At 38.0% G+C, this 19,799-nt stretch overlaps 1 protein-coding gene across 4 annotated transcripts in view; it reads left to right on the top strand.

The window, feature by feature from the left end:
* The window catches only part of ank3a (ankyrin 3a), a 101,939-nt gene that overhangs the window by 26,144 nt on the left and 55,996 nt on the right, over positions 1–19,799 (top strand). For 3 of the 4 annotated variants that reach the window (XM_084097519.1, XM_084097518.1, XM_084097520.1), the window contains exons 3-15: positions 235–333; positions 730–828; positions 2,573–2,671; positions 5,219–5,404; positions 8,979–9,077; positions 9,724–9,822; positions 10,751–10,849; positions 12,644–12,841; positions 13,212–13,310; positions 13,513–13,611; positions 15,897–15,995; positions 16,156–16,353; positions 16,495–16,593. In XM_084097519.1, coding sequence (XP_083953645.1) covers positions 235–333; positions 730–828; positions 2,573–2,671; positions 5,219–5,404; positions 8,979–9,077; positions 9,724–9,822; positions 10,751–10,849; positions 12,644–12,841; positions 13,212–13,310; positions 13,513–13,611; positions 15,897–15,995; positions 16,156–16,353; positions 16,495–16,593 — 1,572 coding nt within the window. Of the gene's footprint in view, positions 1–234; positions 334–729; positions 829–2,572; positions 2,672–5,218; positions 5,405–6,066; positions 6,091–8,978; positions 9,078–9,723; positions 9,823–10,750; positions 10,850–12,643; positions 12,842–13,211; positions 13,311–13,512; positions 13,612–15,896; positions 15,996–16,155; positions 16,354–16,494; positions 16,594–19,799 lie in introns of all 4 variants that reach the window. The other variant, XM_084097517.1, reaches the window with a different exon arrangement.

The raw sequence follows: 19,799 nt of genomic DNA, 5'->3' as shown, positions 1-19,799 counted from the left end.
TATAGATATATATAGATAGATAGATAGATATAGATATATACATATACTGCATATATATATATATATATAGATAGATAGATAGATGGTTATATAGATATAGATAGATGCAAAGAAGTGTATGAATATGATATGTGGGTATATATTTCCATGCTGGTCCAGGCTGGTTTGTATTGGTATGCTGCTGGTAACCATAACCATCCTGTTCACTAGGAAAACTTGCATTGTGTGTTTCAGAATGGGTTGAATGCATTACATCTGGCATCCAAAGAGGGGCATGTGGAGGTGGTGGCCGAGCTGCTCAAACTGGGTGCCGACGTAGATGCAGCAACCAAGGTCAGTTTGACACACACACACACACACACACACACACACACACACACACACACACACACACACACACACACACACACACACACACAGCTTGAGGAGATGTTTGTATTGGTGTTTGATATCACATGGTGTTTTCTGTGCCTGTGTGCATGTTCACACTGGGTATAAAAAGCCTCTAGTGCTGCATTCACTCTGCAGGAATGAAGTGTGTGTGTGGAGGTAATTTACAGGCCAGCGGAAACAACACCTCTCTGGCAAAGGGGACGAAATGGTGGTGGTGGGATACCAGTGGGAAAAAACACCCCTTTGGATAGGGTGACACAAACAGGTGGTAGAGGATTAATCATGATATGCCACTCATTCTCTCTCGCTGTGGTTTCTCTATCTATTCTAATCCAGAAAGGAAACACGGCGCTGCACATCGCCTCACTGGCGGGACAGACGGATGTGGTGAGAGAGTTAGTGACCAATGGGGCCAGCGTCAATGCACAGAGCCAGGTACACACTTCATACTCCACAAACACACTTTTAACTCTTTCCCCGCCATTGACGGTATTTTTGCTCATTTGTGAGAACGCTTCCATTGACGAAATTATCCGGCTTTCCGTGTTTTCAGTGTTATACGGTAGGGGAGCTATTACGTGTCTTCTGAAAGAGTACAGAACATCCGGATCAAAACACAGGCGAAAAAGAAGCAGAAACAAGCGATAAAAGCATTGCTTTTGCACTTTGTAGTCTTTAAAAAAACTTGATTTTCTCAACTTTTTGTTCAAAATGTTGCTTTTTTATGAAACTTACCCACATTCAAGTATTGATAAAAAAAACAACAACAATACATAAAGCTAGAATAAAATGATTTGTTTTGTTTAAAAGCAGAGGCTCTGTTTTTTCTTTTGATATATGAATATATTCATACAGCAAAATATTCTGGGGGCCATGAAAGTTTTGTGAAAATGATAAAAAATGCTGGTGATGGATGGCAACTTTAAAATTAACTTTAACATGCACGCATCATTTAGTTGGATCAACCAGCTTTTCTGCAAGGCAGCGCACATACTCTCTCAATCTGTTGCTATTTTAGATGACCAGTCAATAAACACCCAAATATTCACACACACACACACACACACACACACACACACACACACACACACACACACACACACACACACACACACACACACACACACACACAGCTTTGAACTTGAGCTCAGTAAGTTATGAAGGCCACCTACATTACTGGTGTGCCAGTAATAACAGGATTTCCTGCTCTGATCTCAACACAGTACATACAGATGTAAACACTCGAAAAAATATTCTGCAATTTTGTAGCATTTTATTTTTATAAATGCTACAGTTATGAAGTTAGTCAAGTTTAATGACAGTTGTTTTACCCTCTCTCTGACCTTTAGAATGATCATGATTTTGCAGGGGAGTATGTCTACATATTCCTTTTATTTTTAATCCAATGCTATTAGAATTACACATATATGCATAAAATGTCATGAAATTGATTTTTGAACTCACAGCAAAAGTGCTAAGACATAGAATGGGTAAAACCTGATGATGAAGGCAGATTGTGTCTGTGTCCCTGCTTGATGCTCCATCATCACAAAGTATTGCTCTCTCTTTACCTGCACTGTCAGCATCTCTGTGTTGCCATGGGAACAGGGTCACTTAGGTTAAGGTGGGGGGTGTGTGTGTGTGTGTGTGTGTGTGTGTGTGTGGGGGGGTGGGGGGGCGGGTAATGGGGTCTGTCCTCTCTGGGGAAATCAAAAAAAAATATTAAAAGTGACAGAGTTGCCATGGTAACCTGTATGTCTAGTTACAACATCAAGATACTGCTTATTAAGAAATTCAAAATAAAAATGTTCACTTTTGATTGATTTTTCTTCGCCGAGAGGAGGGGGTGGGTTGCTCAGCAGAATGTAGCTGGGGTAAACGAGCGTGTCTATGAAACAATAAATTTTGTGCATTTCAATTAGAGTCTCAGGTCTGCTTTTGATGGCTTTTAAAATATTTGTTGTTTCAGTTCATATATATTACAGGGCACATCACATGGGTCTAAAAATGCTGTGAGGCTTCTGAAGTGCTGTTTTGGGAATAGTTTTAATGCCAAGGTCATTTTTTAAATGGCAGTTTTGTAATAGTAAAACTTAAATAACGGGAAAAGGGAAAAGAAAAAATACTGACTGACTAATGATTAAAATGTATTTATAACATTAATGTAATGTTTTTTCAGAATGGCTTTACCCCACTGTACATGGCCGCACAGGAAAACCATTTGGATGTGGTGCGCTTCCTCCTAGAGAACAACTCCAGCCAGAGCATTGCTACAGAGGTTTGTGTGTGGGTGTGTGTGTGTGTGTTTGAGTGTGTGTTTGAGTGTTTTTGTGGGTGTGCGAGTCTTTTATTGATTATTGAGGTGAGCTTGGGTGACCTTGAGTTGTAAGTGCTTTCTACTTGCCTCAGTCCTCCTCCCCACATCTCTTTTTCTCATACACAGAATATATATATATATATATTTTTTTTTTTAATATATATATATATATATATATATATACAAAATATTTTTTTATATATATATATAATATATATATTACAAAAAATTGTATATTTATATTGATATATATTGCTATACACATATACACACACACACACACACATAAACCCATTTCCAGAAAAGTTGGGGAAAATGCTATAAAATCAAGAATCTGAGATTTGTTCTCTTGAACCTTTATTTAACTGACAAATGTACAAAGAAAATATTTCCAATGTTTTCACTGACCAACTGAAAATGTATGGCCCATCATGAAAAGGAGAATCAGACAACGACGACCATTGCCTGTTGATCAGATGTCTTATATCAAGCGAGATTGGGTAAAAATTCCACTTGCAAAACTTCAACAATTAACATCCTCAATTCCCAAATGATTAAAAAGTGTAATTAAAAGGAAAGGTGATGTGACACATTGGTAAACATGCCTCTGTCCCAACTTTTTTGGAGCTTTGTTGCAGCCATCAAAAAAATAAAAATATTTACAACATACAGTTATTTTGGTCAGTGAAAACATTGGGAAACTTTTTGTCAGTTAAAAAAAGGTTCAAGAGAATTAACAAATCACATATTGTAGATTTTTATTGCAATTTACAAAATGTCCCAACTTTTCTGAAATGGGGTTGTGTGTGTGTATATATACAGGGTGGGCCATTTATATGGATACACCGTAATAACATGGGAATGGTTGGTGATATTAAAGTCCTGTTTGTGGCACATTAGTATATATTAGTACACACCACCCATCTTGAGGAGTTTGCCCCCATATGTATCCATATAAATGGCCCACCCTGTATATATTAGTGGTGGGCATAGATTAATTTTTTTAATCTAGATTAATCTCACTGTAATCTTGGAATTAATCTAGATTAAAATGGCTCATTTGAATTCTGCCGAAGGCATTCAGAATATGCGTGCTAAAGGGCACGTGTTTCTTAAATACAAAGTGACATTTAATAGAACTTGTGAAGAAATGCCAGAGATTTTTTTATTTTTTATTATTAAAACTAACATCATAAAGTATGAATTTTTATTTTTTACTTTGAGCCATGATGGAGCTATAATAGATTCTTCTTATGAGCATATAAAACAAAACAGCTCCTTGGAAAAAATTAAATGTAGCCTAATATTGTAGTAGCCTAGTTATAAACAAAGGTCTATTTTTAGTTCAGATTAACATTTGAGGGCAGCAATTTTATTCATAATGTCAAAATAAAACCAACGTAATGTTACTTGAAAGCATTAGCCTATTACTATTCCTGCCAAACTTCCATGGTTGCAGACAGTTAGTGTTACTACAGTAAATCCATGGTAAATGTTGCAGATCTGTGGACACTGGATAGTTCATTCATGGCACAATGTTTCTTCCTGGCTTCCACGCACTGTTTGATCCGTTAATAACGGAGAAATGTGAATGTTTCTCACTAGATCTCGCAGCGATGTTATTACTTAAGTAGCAAATTCAAATGATTTATTTACTGGATCTCTTAGCGCTGTGTAGTAACAGTGTCGCTTGATCAAGATCGGCTCGCGCTGCTTTGGTCCAAACTGATAAACAACGGTCCGTCAACCACACAATAACGAGTAGCTCAGTTTCGTTCCGCTTACATTACGTTTGCCATTTGATGTCGGACCTGCCTACATTTGAAATAACGAAATGGTCGGCACTCGGCAGGAAAAATGGTCCAACGAACCGTTCGGTTTGAAAATGCGTACCGAACACCGAACCGAATTCGGCTAGGTATACATCCGCGCTAAAATATCAAGGTGAAAGTCATCATAGCTTGCGTAGTATAGACCCAGCTCCCAACCCAACTTTGAGAATAGATTAACGGCGATATTTTTTTTTATCGCCCGATAAGAGTCTCACGTTAACGCAGCACGTTAACGCCGATAACGGCCCACCACTTCATTTATTCCTGTGATGGCTGAATTTTCAGCATTATTACTCCAGTCTTCAGTCACACGATCCTTCAGAAATCATTCTAATATGCTGATTTGATGCTTTAGAAACATTTATTATTACCACTGCTGAAAACAATTGCTCTGTTGGGAATTTTTGTGGAAACTGCAATATATTGATAAATAGAAAGTTTAAAAGAACAGCATTTATTGAAAATAGATTTTTTGTAACATTATAAATGTCTTTATTGTCACTTTTGATCAATTTAAAATCAATTTCTTGCTAAATAAGAGTATTCTTTAAAATTTTTTTACTGACTTCAAACTTTTGAACAGATGTGTATATATTATGAAACAAAATACAGTAATATGTAAACTAAGGTATATGAATTGATAATCAGGCCTGTTTGTTGCTCTTCCTCTCTTTAGGATGGCTTTACACCGTTAGCGGTAGCCTTGCAGCAGGGTCATGATCAGGTGGTTTCTCTGTTGTTAGAGAATGACACGAAAGGTAAAGTCCGTCTGCCTGCGCTCCACATTGCAGCCCGCAAGGACGACACCAAATCTGCAGCTCTGCTTCTTCAGAATGACCACAACGCGGATGTTGAGTCCAAGGTCTGTCTGAAAGTCTGTCTGTCTATCACTTATTTTCTTTAAATCCCGAAGTGCTTACTGAAACTGCACCATCCTGGTCAAATATATACTCCTCTACCACCCACATACTCTCTTTTGCACACACTTACTTTCTCACATTTTTTTCTCATATTTTTTAATGTAATTAAGAGTACCTCATCATATACTCTATATGTTTTGCTTTTAAATGTGATTTAGGTGTTATTTTGTCCTTAAAAACACTCGTTAACACTTTATTTTGATAGTCCGCTTTAGACATTCCACTAAGTTTAAGTAACTTTGCAACTACATGTCAACTACCAGTCATTAGAGTATTAGTAGACTGTGTGCTTAATATGCTAACGCTTTATTGTGATGCTCTTTATTGTGACTATAAGTAACTTTGCAAGTACATGCCAACTTATTCTACTTACCTTAACCCTAACCTAACAGTCTACTAATACTCTAATGAAAGTTAGCTGACATGTAGTTGCAAATTAATGAAAGTTAGTTGACATGTAGTTGCATAGTCACTTATAGTTAGTTGAATGTCTAAAGTAGACCATCGAATTAGTCCCGTCTCTAGATACATGTGACATGTCCTTCGTTTACCTGTCAGTGTTCACTAACTGCCCATTCTTTCCTTTCCTCACATCTCAACGTAGATGATGGTGAATAGAACAACAGAGGTATACCCATGATAAACATTAAGCTGTTGAACTCCACCCCCTGCTTTGCCTAGAACACCCCCCCTAGTGTTGCCCCCACCCTTGTTGTACCATCTCTTTTTTCGTATCATTTCCTGTTTTCTCTTCTCTTATTTGCTATGTGGGGATGGAGGAATGAGACAATGCTTTGGGTGGAGGGCTGAAGCATGCTTTGATTTCTGCAGCTATGGGCCGTGGTTCCACATCTCAACATGCAGCTTTCTGATTGGTTAAAGGGTTTTATCAGTGGTTGCTGGTAATGATGTTGATAGTGGTGAATATAAACTGTTGGTTCAAGTGTTTCATTTTTTTAGAGCCCTTTGATCTGAGATACTGCTGTTTGTAGAGAGATTTTCTCGAGGTTAAGAACCCTCAACATGTGGAGTAAATAAAGCACAAGATCTAGAGGCTGTCTGACTGACGTGTAAAGCAACCAATCACAGTTCGTTTTTTTCTGTGTCATGTTTAGGGGTGTGAAAATGTAACGTCGATGTCCCTACAATAACAGACTGGTGTGTAAAACTCTTGGACGTATTTTAAAGCGTCTATGTCACAAACTTTACATGCTTCACATACTTTTGAAAATCCAGCGTTTAGTTGATCCTGATAAGCGTTCATCGTCACGGTTGTAAACACGACGGCGCTCTACCTCCACGAGGGGTTTTGGCGTCACAACATCTTTGTTGCATGACGGACCGTTAAAGAACACCTAACACAGTTCTCCCGGACATACTGTAGAATTCAACCAATCAGATGACGAATTCGAAAATCCTGAAGTGTTTCCAGTTAAGTGTGCCATATGCATCAAACGTTCAGACAGCGGTAGGCTGAGACTAGACATTACCTAGATCAAACATGATCATTGCTTTTGCCACATTTTAAGATAACATGATATCAAAATTGGAGCTTTTTCGTGGGTTTAGTCACAAAAATAACTTTGCACATTAATTTAATTTAATTCTCTTTTAAAGGAAAAAGGCCAAAATATTGATATTGTCCTCCAAAATGTTGATTCGGTCTGGATTTGGTTGCGCTAACATTCTATTTCCTTTTCCAACCATCAAACCATTTCATGGGGTTTTTAAGGAGTATATTCAGCTTTTCATGTCTTAAAAGTCAAGCAATTAAAAACATTTGATATATTCTTATGACAAATGAGAATCATTGCAATACAGTATTTTGGACTGTGTGAAAACATTTATAAAGTTTGTGAAAGTCCATCTGGCCTTTTGGAGATTCAAAGAGAAGTCATTAGAATGAGAGTATTACATAATGCAAAGGTCACTTCACTGGCACATCCTGCTACTGTAGAAGTGAGAAAACGGTACAATTTCAAAATTTACAGTTTGACCTTTTAAATAACTTTTATTACTAACTGGAAGAAGCATGTTGTTCCAACATTTTTCACTTGGTTTGGCTGTGAAAGAGGAACCCGGCTGGCCAGCTACAGAGATGAGACGGTCTGTTAGTTTAGTCCTCCTCCCTGGGGCTTGTGCATGGGCCTTTAGACAAAAACTCCCTCGGTTTCACTTAAACAGCTGGAAATCTAGCTGTTTAGGATTGTTGCAATGTTGCAAAAAGAATCTGCACATGTGCATGGTCAGGTTTGCCCACACGGCAAGCAACATCAGTTTGACTGTGTAGATTTATATTTCACAGTTTTGCATGATAGAGAGCATTGCCAAATTGCAAGTTAACAAAAACATATTGCTAAAGTCATATTCCTAATGTACTCATCCCAGTATAACAACCTACATAAACATTTAAAGGATTTTCTGAGGGAATATAAATTTGAATGCATTGGTCAGGTGTCAGGTGACAGTATGTGTTGTCTCTTGTCTCTGGTTTATTAGTGTGCAACTGGAAATGTTTAAACCCCTGCTGTTTTTCCATTCACGCCTGTGGCTAATAATTGCAATAATTCCCCTCAAAATGGGTGGAGCCCCATTCCCTTGGAGATGAGAGAGCAAACAGAAGGGAAGGGCTATGCTGAGAACCACCTGCTTTGTGTTGGATTATTGGCTAATTGAGATGGAAATCTCCATGACTGGAAGGCCTTTTCTGCAATGCAGCCTACAAGACACCTCCATCTCGCCTTGACAACTGCGTCTCATATTCAAAATGTTCTTATAGTCCAAAAATAGTTGATGTTTTGATATAACTCTCAGATCCAGACACTCAGATCCAGTTTCTATTGAAGAATGTAGTGAATACAGTATAAATAGCTAAATCTTATCATTAGCCTTTGTAACATTTAACCATTAAAGAGAAGATGCAAGAGGATTTTGCATATACATTTTTCTGTAAAAATTTGACAAGTTGTCTTGAACACTCAACCGCTGCGTCCGAATATGCCTACTTCCATTCTATATAGTAGGTGAAAAACAGTATGTGAGTCGAGTAGTATACATACGAATTCATAGTATTCATAAAACAGTAGGCGAAAAGTACCTACTACCTCTGGCGAGATTCTGAAGTGTGCATTTGATGGACACTTATACTATCCCATGTGGCCACTGGAGAGGATTTATGACTGGCAGTGAAGCGACGCAACTGACGCTGGTAGGTCACATGATAATGTCAACATGGCGGGTGTAGTATGTCCGCATTTCATTCAAACTACACACAGTCATACTATATACAGTAGAACATACTTTTTTAACGGTCGCAAAGTACGTTTCAAACCAAATGTGGTTCCTACTATATAGAATGAGAATTTGGACGCAGCAACTGTCTTTAGATAATCCCAAACACAATGCAAATGTCTAGACATTTGACATAAGAAGTGCAGGTAATATAATGGACTGAAAGTTATTTTTTTTAACCATTCTGTTCTGTGTCTTTTTTTTTCCTTTCTTTTTTTTTATCAGAGCGGTTTCACTCCTCTTCACATTGCTGCCCATTATGGAAACATCAACGTTGCAACACTACTGTTAAACAGAGGAGCAGCAGTGGACTTCATGGCAAGGGTAAGCTTTAGTGGACAATGATAACAGATTATAGGGCAAAAGGTTCCCCATAGTCTGTTTAAATCTTCTCTTAAATCTTCCCAAATTATTTACTGAGTTCAGTCCACACATTTATAATAGGATTTTCAGGTGCATTGATTTTCATTCAAAATGCAGCCAGACCTGGTTTCAGTTTGACCGTGGACATGCAGTTCCTCTGAGCATCAGACGGGGCAGTATTGCATTAATGTTGTATCCAGAATTGTAACCAGACTGAAGCCTAAAATGCTCCATAAGTGCTTTGATGAATGAGCTAAATGATCTGCCTAAGGCTCTTTGTGTGCACACATGCTCACATGTATGCGTGTGTGTGAATCTGCCAAATGCCCTACCAACTGAAAGCTCTAAACTGTCATATGGCCGGCACAGTCCAAACAAGCGCATGCATGAATCTACTTCAGCTCGAGGGTCACACAGTCACAATGCATCTCATATGCATTTCAGGATAATGTGTATGCTTCCATAAAACTATATTATTATCATTATTATGATTGTTATATTATTATTTTATACATAGTTATAATTTAGATTCTCTGTGAAGTCTGATTGTGACTACATCTTTTGTACCCGCTGTGTATCTTCTGATGTTTGTGTGGGTCGCATGCAGAATGACATCACTCCACTGCATGTGGCGGCTAAGAGAGGAAATGGGAATATGGTGAAGTTGCTGTTGGACCGAGGATCAAAAATTGATGCCAAGACCAAGGTAATACACACACACACAAATGTTTTTGAAAGAAGTCTTTTATGCTCGCCAAGGCTGCATTTATTTGATCGAAAATACAGTTAAAGAAGTAATATTGTGAAATATTATTACAATTTAAAATAACTGTTTTCTATTTTTTCATAAAAAAACACTGTATTCCCCGTTTCATAATCCTTCAGAAATGATTCTTTAATGAATAGAAATTTAACTCTTTTGTAACATTATTACTGTCATTTGTGATCAATTTAATGATCATTAATGATTATCCCCCCCCACACACACACAAATCTTACTGACCTAAACTTTTGACTTTTGTTGTGCTTATGCACAAATCTGGCAATGGGCATCTACTACTATAAAATATGAAATCATTATAATCAAATATACTATTAGTAAAGGAATAACAAGAAGAAATGACGTTGCCTGAATAAATCTGTACTTCAGTGTACTTTACCTTAAGGAAAATGTCAGACAGCTTCTTAGGACATTCCTACAGTTATATATAGAAAGTCATTTTTGACCTTTTACCTCAGGGATGTCTCAGATGAGACCAAGTTTCAGAGAACATTATGCACCTTGTAAACATGTCAAGTTGTCAACAGTTTGTTACTTATTAGCTTAGAATTCCTAAGGGCGCACAATTCAATGATTCAATTATATGTATTGTCTTCAGTGCAGGCACATAAGTAACGTAAGACAGGCAGGCAAGATCCAATGAAGTGTAAAATGCAGTACATTGAAATGAATAGCTTTGCAAGAAATATCAAACAGGTCAGCATGTAGTGTCAGTGGAGCATCTGAAGGTGCTGAGGTTTGTCTGTGGTATCAGCTGTTCTTAAGAGTATGATCTCAGAGGGTACAATTTAATCTTATGCAACATTTTATCTTTGTGTTGGCCTGTACATGTATCTGTGTGTGCTTATTATAGGATGGTTTAACCCCATTGCATTGCGGTGCACGAAGTGGACATGAGCAGGTTGTTGAGATGCTGCTGGACAGGGGAGCTCCCATCTTGTCCAAGACGAAAGTAAGACATCTACTTTTTTGTCCCCATATATTATTTCTAACAGTTTGTGTGTGAATGTTGACATGCATGTGTGATTGCTGGTCTACCCATAATTTCTGGCCATGCCTAAGACTGCCCCCATGTGGCCAATATTTCAACAGAAGCAACAACATATTTACTCTCTCTCTCTCTCTTTGCTATCATTTCACCATAGATTGTGGATTTAGCTGCCAAAGCATGAGGGATTTCCTGTCATACTTACATACTTACTCAAAATGACTGACTTAACGTAAATGCATCAATTTCTTCACATAGTGTATGAGCTTTTTTAAACATTGGCCCTCTTTGCACATTTGATATTTTAAGGCTATCCTGTAGGTTTTGTGTAGAACAGTCCATTTCAATATTTAGCTATGGTATAGAAGTAATCCAGTTAGTTTTGTAGAGAACAGTTAAAGGTGCATTGTGTAATGTTTAGGAGGATCTGTTGACAGAAATGCAATATCATATACATAACTATGTTTTCAGTGGTGTATAAAGACCTTACTTACCTTACTGGCATACTGAATAATTAAAATTCATATACTCCTTTGAATCTGTTTGCATTAAAAGTACTCAATAACATGATGAACCATTATGTTTTTATTACCTTAGAATGAGCCATTTCTATCTACATACACCGCGGGTCCCCTTACATTGAAATATCCATTTTCCTCCACCATTTTTCTACAGTAGTCCTTAACGGACAAACACGTTTCGTCACTATGTTGTTCTTCGTGCAAACAAGCTAGCTTAAGTCAGCGAATAAAAAACTGACACAATGATGAACAAGTAACAATAATATTCACAATAGCATATGGTTTACTGAATAATTAAGTAAACATAATTTCTTAATTTATCTTTGTAAAGAAACCTCATTGCTTACCTGGCTGCTCTCTGCTGTCTCAGACAACGACTTCTTTTACTGTCGGCCACCGTAACTTCTGTTGGTTGCAATTCGTAACCTCACCACTAGATGCTGCAAAAAATCACAAACTGCACCTTTAAGGGTGTTGTCACATTTACCATTGTTCGGTGAATTTCCGCAGTCGAATACGGTAATTTCAAATGGAATCCAGGCGATCAGGAATTTCGCTAGGGGGTGAAAGTTTTCCCCAAGCAGATTTCACGTTCATTCATTCAGTTGGTCATGCAAATTCTCTGCTTTGACCAACAGACAGCTTCTTGTTTTGTGAAAAAGTGACTTCTTTGTGAGCTGTGCTTCATAAATTTCCACTTTATTGACATTAGACAATGGCCCTTTTTTTGCAGTGGCCTGCACCTTTATTTTAATTGATCATTAGTGGTCGACCGATCAAGGCTGGTCAAGGCTGATTATAGTGGCCAATATTTGGCATTTTTTAAGTATCCGCAATGGCCGATAAGTTTTTCTTTTTGGAAAATCTTTGTGTTCATGTGTTCATATTCATGTCATATTCACTGTGTACTGTATGTAAATGTACCTTTACTGCCCTTTATTTGAGAAAATATGATTCCCATTGCACACAAATGTACCAGCTTACTTCCTTTGTAGTCATGTTTTACAAATCTTTAAACTTTTTCATTTTTCATTTTAGTAAATATTATTTAAAATAAATGTAACTTTCATTGCAGCTTGGGTTTATTTACTATCTGTAAATTAAACAGTGTGATGTAATATAATTTATATCGGCTGTATATTGGCCGTCGGCCACCTTGCTCTAAGACAAAAAAAATCTGTATTGATCAACCACTATCTATTAATCTTGTTAAATGCTATTTTTTGGTTTACTATAGAACGGTCTGTCTCCTCTGCACATGGCGACCCAAGGGGATCACCTGAACTGTGTCCAACTGCTCCTCCTGCACAATGCCCCCGTGGATGATGTCACCAACGATTACCTGACGGCACTGCACGTGGCCGCTCACTGCGGACATTACAAAGTGGCCAAAGTCATCGTTGATAAGAAGGCCAACCCTAACGCTAAAGCCCTGGTGAGAGCAGAGGGAAAAAGAGAACCATACACAATCAAACTCAGAAAATACCTTCTCGCTCTTTCCTTTTTCTCTCTGCATTTATTTCTCAGGGTGACATGGTTAATTTTCCTCTGTTAACAGATCCAGCTGTATGAACGCTAATCTCTCACTCCACAATACACAGTTGTGCGTGTTGCCATAGTAATTCTGATGACAGTTTAAAAATAAATCTCAACCTCAGAAATAAATTGATTTGAGGTTTAAAATAGATAAAATGAACAAGATCACAAAGCTTTATTACTGAATGCCATGGGTCAATTCAACCGAAGGGAGGTTTTTGTGGGTTTTGTCTCAGTCAAGCAGAACATGTTTGTGTTCACATCAACAGAATGGTTTCACACCTCTTCATATTGCCTGTAAGAAGAACAGAGTAAAGGTGATGGAACTGCTGCTGAAACATGGAGCATCAATGCAGGCAGTCACTGAGGTACGAGAGAGATATGATGATTGAATTTTCATCAAAAACGTATGTGATATGATATAGTGCCATAAAAGCACTAGAAATGTATTGTCTAGTTTTGAATTGAGTTTAATGTTAATAGTTTTAGATATGTTTCTAAAATGTAATAGCACAAGCAGTATTATAGTAAAGTTTTCATATTTCATATTTTTATTTTTATTGTTTGTAGTCGGGGTTGACGCCTATCCACGTTGCTGCGTTTATGGGTCATGAGAACATAGTGAAACAGCTCACACATCACGGAGCCTCACCCAACACCACCAACGTGGTACGTTTCCTCTTTTAGCATAGAGTCACTCACAGCCATATATTCTGTGAAACTTTGATTTTATAAAGGTGATTTTTTTATTATGTATTTCTATCATTTTAAACATTCTATCATACACACAACTTTGTGTATTAGTATATTGCATTTTGCCATCTCAATCTAAATAAAAAAAAAAAAATAGTTAATAAAAAATGTACATCATATTTTATGTGATGGGGTGGACATGTTATATTTGATTAATCTTGTCAAGCATGAAAAATGGCTTAGCGAAGACTATGATTTCACTTCCTCTTTTCTGTTTTGAGGTGGATATTTTTAGATAAAAATATATGTACAGTATAATATATATATATGTATATGTACAGTGAGGAAAATAAGTATTTGAACACCCTGCTATTTTGCAAGTTCTCCCACTTGGAAATCATGGAGGGGTCTGAAATTGTCATCGTAGGTGCATGTCCACTGTGAGAGACATAATCTAAAAAAAAAAATCCCAATAATCCCAATATATGATTTTTTAACTATTTATTTGTATGATACAGCTGCAAATAAGTATTTGAACACCTGTCTATCAGCTAGAATTCTGACCCTCAAAGACCTGTTAGTCTGCCTTTAAAATGTCCACCTCCACTCCATTTATTATCCTAAATTAGATGCACCTGTTTGAGGTTGTTAGCTGCATAAAGACACCTGTCCACCCCATACAATCAGTAAGAATCCAACTACTAACATGGCCAAGACCAAAGAGCTGTCCAAAGACACTAGAGACAAAATTGTACACCTCCACAAGGCTGGAAAGGGCTACGGGGAAATTGCCAAGCAGCTTGGTGAAAAAAGGTCCACTGTTGGAGCAATCATTAGAAAATGGAAGAAGCTAAACATGACTGTCAATCTCCCTCGGACTGGGGCTCCATGCAAGATCTCACCTCGTGGGGTCTCAATGATCCTAAGAAAGGTGAGAAATCAGCCCAGAACTACACGGGAGGAGCTGGTCAATGACCTGAAAAGAGCTGGGACCACCGTTTCCAAGGTTACTGTTGGTAATACACTAAGACGTCATGGTTTGAAATCATGCATGGCACGGAAGGTTCCCCTGCTTAAACCAGCACATGTCAAGGCCCGTCTTAAGTTTGCCAATGACCATTTGGATGATCCAGAGGAGTCATGGGAGAAAGTCATGTGGTCAGATGAGACCAAAATAGAACTTTTTGGTCATAATTCCACTAAACGTGTTTGGAGGAAGAAGAATGATGAGTACCATCCCAAGAACACCATCCCTACTGTGAAGCATGGGGGTGGTAGCATCATGCTTTGGGGGTGTTTTTCTGCACATGGGACAGGGCGACTGCACTGTATTAAGGAGAGGATGACCGGGGCCATGTATTGCGAGATTTTCGGGAACAACCTCCTTCCCTCAGTTAGAGCATTGAAGATGGGTCGAGGCTGGGTCTTCCAACATGACAATGACCCGAAGCACACAGCCAGGATAACCAAGGAGTGGCTCTGTAAGAAGCATATCAAGGTTCTGGCGTGGCCTAGCCAGTCTCCAGACCTAAACCCAATAGAGAATCTTTGGAGGGAGCTCAAACTCTGTGTTTCTCAGCGACAGCCCAGAAACCTGACTGATCTAGAGAAGATCTGTGTGGAGGAGTGGGCCAAAATCCCTCCTGCAGTGTGTGCAAACCTGGTGAAAAACTACAGGAAACGTTTGACCTCTGTAATTGCAATCAAAGGCTACTGTACCAAATATTAACATTGATTTTCTCAGGTGTTCAAATACTTATTTGCAGCTGTATCATACAAATAAATAGTTAAAAAATCATACATTGTGATTTCTGGATTTTTTTTTTAGATTATGTCTCTCACAGTGGACATGCACCTACGATGACAATTTCAGACCCCTCCATGATTTCTAAGTGGGAGAACTTGCAAAATAGCAGGGTGTTCAAATACTTATTTTCCTCACTGTATATATGTGTGTGTGATTTATCTGAATGAGAAGATTTTCCATGATTACATTCCAAGAATGTAATCATGGAAAAGTTTTGGCTGATAGCATTTTTTTTTTAAATATATATTTTAGTAGAATTTTTATAATTGGCTATACTGGCATACTGAATAATAAAATTCATACACTCCTTTGAATTTGTTTGCATTAAAAGTACTCCATAACATGAATAATATTGTTATATAATAAGTTTATAACTCATTTTTAATTAATATATTAAAGCTTGCAAATCACATGCACTTCATCACATCTTCTGGACTCAAATGTTGTATTGTAGAGAGGTGAAACAGCACTGCACATGGCAGCAAGGGCCGGCCAGGCTGATGTTGTCAGCTACCTGCTACAGAATGGTGCTAAAGTGGACATCAAAGCCAAGGTGAGAAACACACACACACAAGCTCAAATTTGAATAAACTTCTGTCCACATCCCACCACATACATGATTAGAACATGACAGATGATAAATGTGCTTTGCAGTTTTGCCTCTCATCTCATCTCTCTCTCCCACTATCTATTTCCATAACGACAATTTCTAGGATGACCAAACAGCCCTGCATATAGCTAGCCGTCTGGGAAAGTTGGATATTGTGCAGCAGTTGCTTCAGAAGGGGGCACTTCCCAATGCTGCCACCACCTCCGGCTACACCCCTCTCCACCTCGCCGCCCGTGAGGGCCATCAGGAGATAGCAGCTCTCTTGCTGGAGCAGGGAACCTCCCTCTCTGCAGCAACTAAGGTGTGTGTGTTTGTGCTGTATGCCCACACACAGTGGGGTTCAAAACATCTGAGACTGATCAGATGATTCAAGCTGACTCTGTCATGAGAATCCTTTTCACTGTTTTTTGTTCTCTTTTAATGCCCATATATACATCCACAGAAAGGATTCACTCCCCTGCATGTGGCTGCAAAGTATGGGCAGTTAGAAGTTGCCAATCTTCTACTGCAGAAGAAAGCTGCACCGGATGCAGCAGGCAAGGTTAGTGAACATATGCATACATCATTGCACATTTGTATAGTGATGCAACATTTATATGAGTCGCCTTGTGCATTTCATAATACAGCTTGGTCTTACCCCAAATGTTCACTTGATGTGGACTTCACTTGAGCTTGGCAAAGTCCATAAAAGCCCAAAATTTAGGCACCGGTAAAATATAATAAAATATTAATAATAATAGTAAATATAATGAAATATTTACATTTGAAATGTTTCTTGCAAAAAAACAATTGGTCAGAATACTTGGCTACTTCTGAATGGCCTTCAATGGAGAAACCTGCTTTTTGTAGCCAGATGGTGTAGTTACAACATCTACCAGCAGGGGCTAACTGGGCCACAGTAACCAGCCAAACCATGACGCCTTAAACCACAAGGACAGAGGGCGTCATTTGGGACAGGACCTTCATTTGTCTTCGTCTGTTCATCTGTGTCAACCTTCCTCCAAATGGTTCCTCTTATTATTCTTGATCTACAAAGTATAACTGTCATCCACATAACTAGATTTATTGAGAGACTCATAGAGCTGACGAGTCATTACGTCAGTTGTGCTGTCATGAAGGTCTGGTTTCCTTAACAAAGATTAAGCTTCTTAATACGTACAACAATAGTATACAGATATACAGAAATATCACATAGAAGCTTAAACTGTGTTAAGGAAAGACACACCCATCCTGTGGAAGTTTTTTTTTTTTAACTTCATATTATGTGTGAGCTCATTGCCGCTTGCTTAATATGGAGGCTCAAACCTGCAGAAATTATAAATAGATATATAGTAATAATATAATAATAGGAAATAGGGCTGCACGTTTTCAAGTTTTTCATTAACCGTTAACCGAGGCCCTTAGCGGTTAATACTCGGTTAACCATAGTGTGCGCGCCGCAACCACGAGATAGGCGTAATTTGCGGGTGGGACATGTCCCCACCACTATTTTCTAAGGTCGATATTGTCCCCACCACTTTTGAAACATCTCGCGGGATGAATAACGTTACCAATACAAATAAAAAAACACATCTCCAGTTAACTAGCAGAGCATTCATTTCGTTCGTTTTTTTTTAGGCGATCTAGCGCTGAAATGTTTTGTTTAAGTGATCAAAGTGCTCGTTGCCGCTGCGATCGAGAAGGGTCTTGTAAAACGTGCTGAGGTAATATTAATTCGTGGCCACGAAACAATTCACCTGAATATTCACCAATTCACACATACACGAAAAAAAAAAAGGAATAAAAAGATGTACGAGAATAGTCGGCCTTCACTGAAGAGCTATTTTCACTAGTAAGAAAAACAGTTTAATAATTATTAATTCGTGGCCACGAAATAATTCACCTGAATATTCACCAATTCACAAAAAATAGGTCTTTAGCATTCACTAATTGTAATTAATAATATCAAAGTCTGTTTTTTGGCCACGTTGTAATTCGTTTAATCAAGGGAGGGAATTAGTTCAACGTGTCCACGATTTATTAAAACGAGGGAACAAATAAGTCGTAACAACTAATTATTTAGATCAGCGGACAGGGCGCATAAGAACAAACAGAGAGAGAGCCCCGGCCGCGCGCGCGCACTCTCACCGCCTTCAAACAACACGAGCGCTGTATTGCTCTCTCTCCCTCGCGCATATCAACACAATAGTAAAAGGTCGGAAGACCGATTGTGTTTTATTGATTAGTAGTTTGTTAATATAAAGTGTTTGATTAGCAAGTACATGTTTAGGAAATGCATAATACAAAATGTACCTATGGGTTAATGTAACGGTAAACGCATGCGCGGGTAACTGCTGGGGTAAAGCTGTGGCTCTGCGGCTCTGCAGACAGATATTATTGTGCTGCGATCAGTAGCGCGGATACTATGTTTGTTTCTGGCTCGCGCACAGCCTTCACTCTCGGACGCGCGCTTTCTTTGCCCGCTTCATATTAGAAAACTGGTCTAGCGGTCTCTGGTGGTGCAAAAATGTATTACACCTAAATTAACCGAGCAAAATGTTTCACTCGGTTACGCAATTTTTAACGGTTAATCGGTTAACCGGTTAACCATGGACACCCCTAATAGGAAAATAAATAAATGAAAAATGACTTGATAAAACAAATATCCTTTTGAATTAAATGTAATCCTGAATTTATTTTTTTATTACTTTTTTCACTGAGAAAATCTTGCCAATCCATGGCCGCATTTCATAAAATAAAATAATAAAGAAAGAAAGAAGTAATACAAAAATAAATTCACGATAAAAAAAAAGAAAGAATTATAGTTGTCTTAAGTCATTTATTATTTTTATTATTTTATTTTTATTTTTATGCATGTTATATATTATACTTGTTATATATTTATCTATTTTTAAATTCTGCAGGTTTGGTCCTCCATAATCTTAATGTGGTTTGCTGGGATTTCTTCCCTCTTAACTTTAACATGGTGTGTGTGTGTGTGTGTGTGTGTGTGTGTGTGTGTGTGTGTGTGAGTGTGTGTGTGTGTGTGTGTGTGCACCTATGTACTGTATGTGCTGACATGCATGCATGCGTCCAATGTTTGTGTGTATGTGTGTTGCATGCTGGCGTGGGTGCTTGTGGTCGTGCTGGGGTCTGTGTGTATATTGTAGACTGGGTTAACACCGCTGCATGTGGCTGCTCACTATGATAATCAGAGAGTGGCTCTGTTACTGCTGGACCAGGGAGCATCTCCTCAATCTGCAGCGAAGGTATGAGATTGGGTTGCTGGATTAACCCTTCCATGCTGTTTACCAAAGCTATTACTGACCCTACATACCAAAATCACATCTGAAGAGTTACTACGTGCTGTTTGTGACTTTGTTCGTTGCCATGTTCAAATCACAAGGATGTCATGAAGGCTGGAAAGTTTGTTAAATTGCATAAAATCTGATTAACTTTAAGCAAAATAAACTAAACTCACTCAAACTGCATGGAAGAGTTGTTAAACAGGCCATATTCTCACATTGAACTCTGCAGTTCAATCATTTTCTTTCTCATTATTTTAATTTGTGTTCTAGTAAACATATCTAAAACAGTAATACAGGATAATTTTAGTAAAAGATAAACAGTAAAAGATTGTGTAAGATGTAAAGGTTTGTTTTCATGATAATATGTCTTGAATTAATTTGTTAATTAATTCAAATCTAAATTTTGTTTGTTCGGAGTGCCTAAAGGGAGAAGGTGATTGGAAAAAAATGAGATGGGAGG

This window comes from Abramis brama (assembly GCF_963993115.1).
Source record: "Abramis brama genome assembly, chromosome: 21".
NCBI classification, from domain to species: Eukaryota; Metazoa; Chordata; class Actinopteri; order Cypriniformes; family Leuciscidae; genus Abramis; species Abramis brama.
This window is presented reverse-complemented; position numbering and strand designations above follow the sequence as displayed.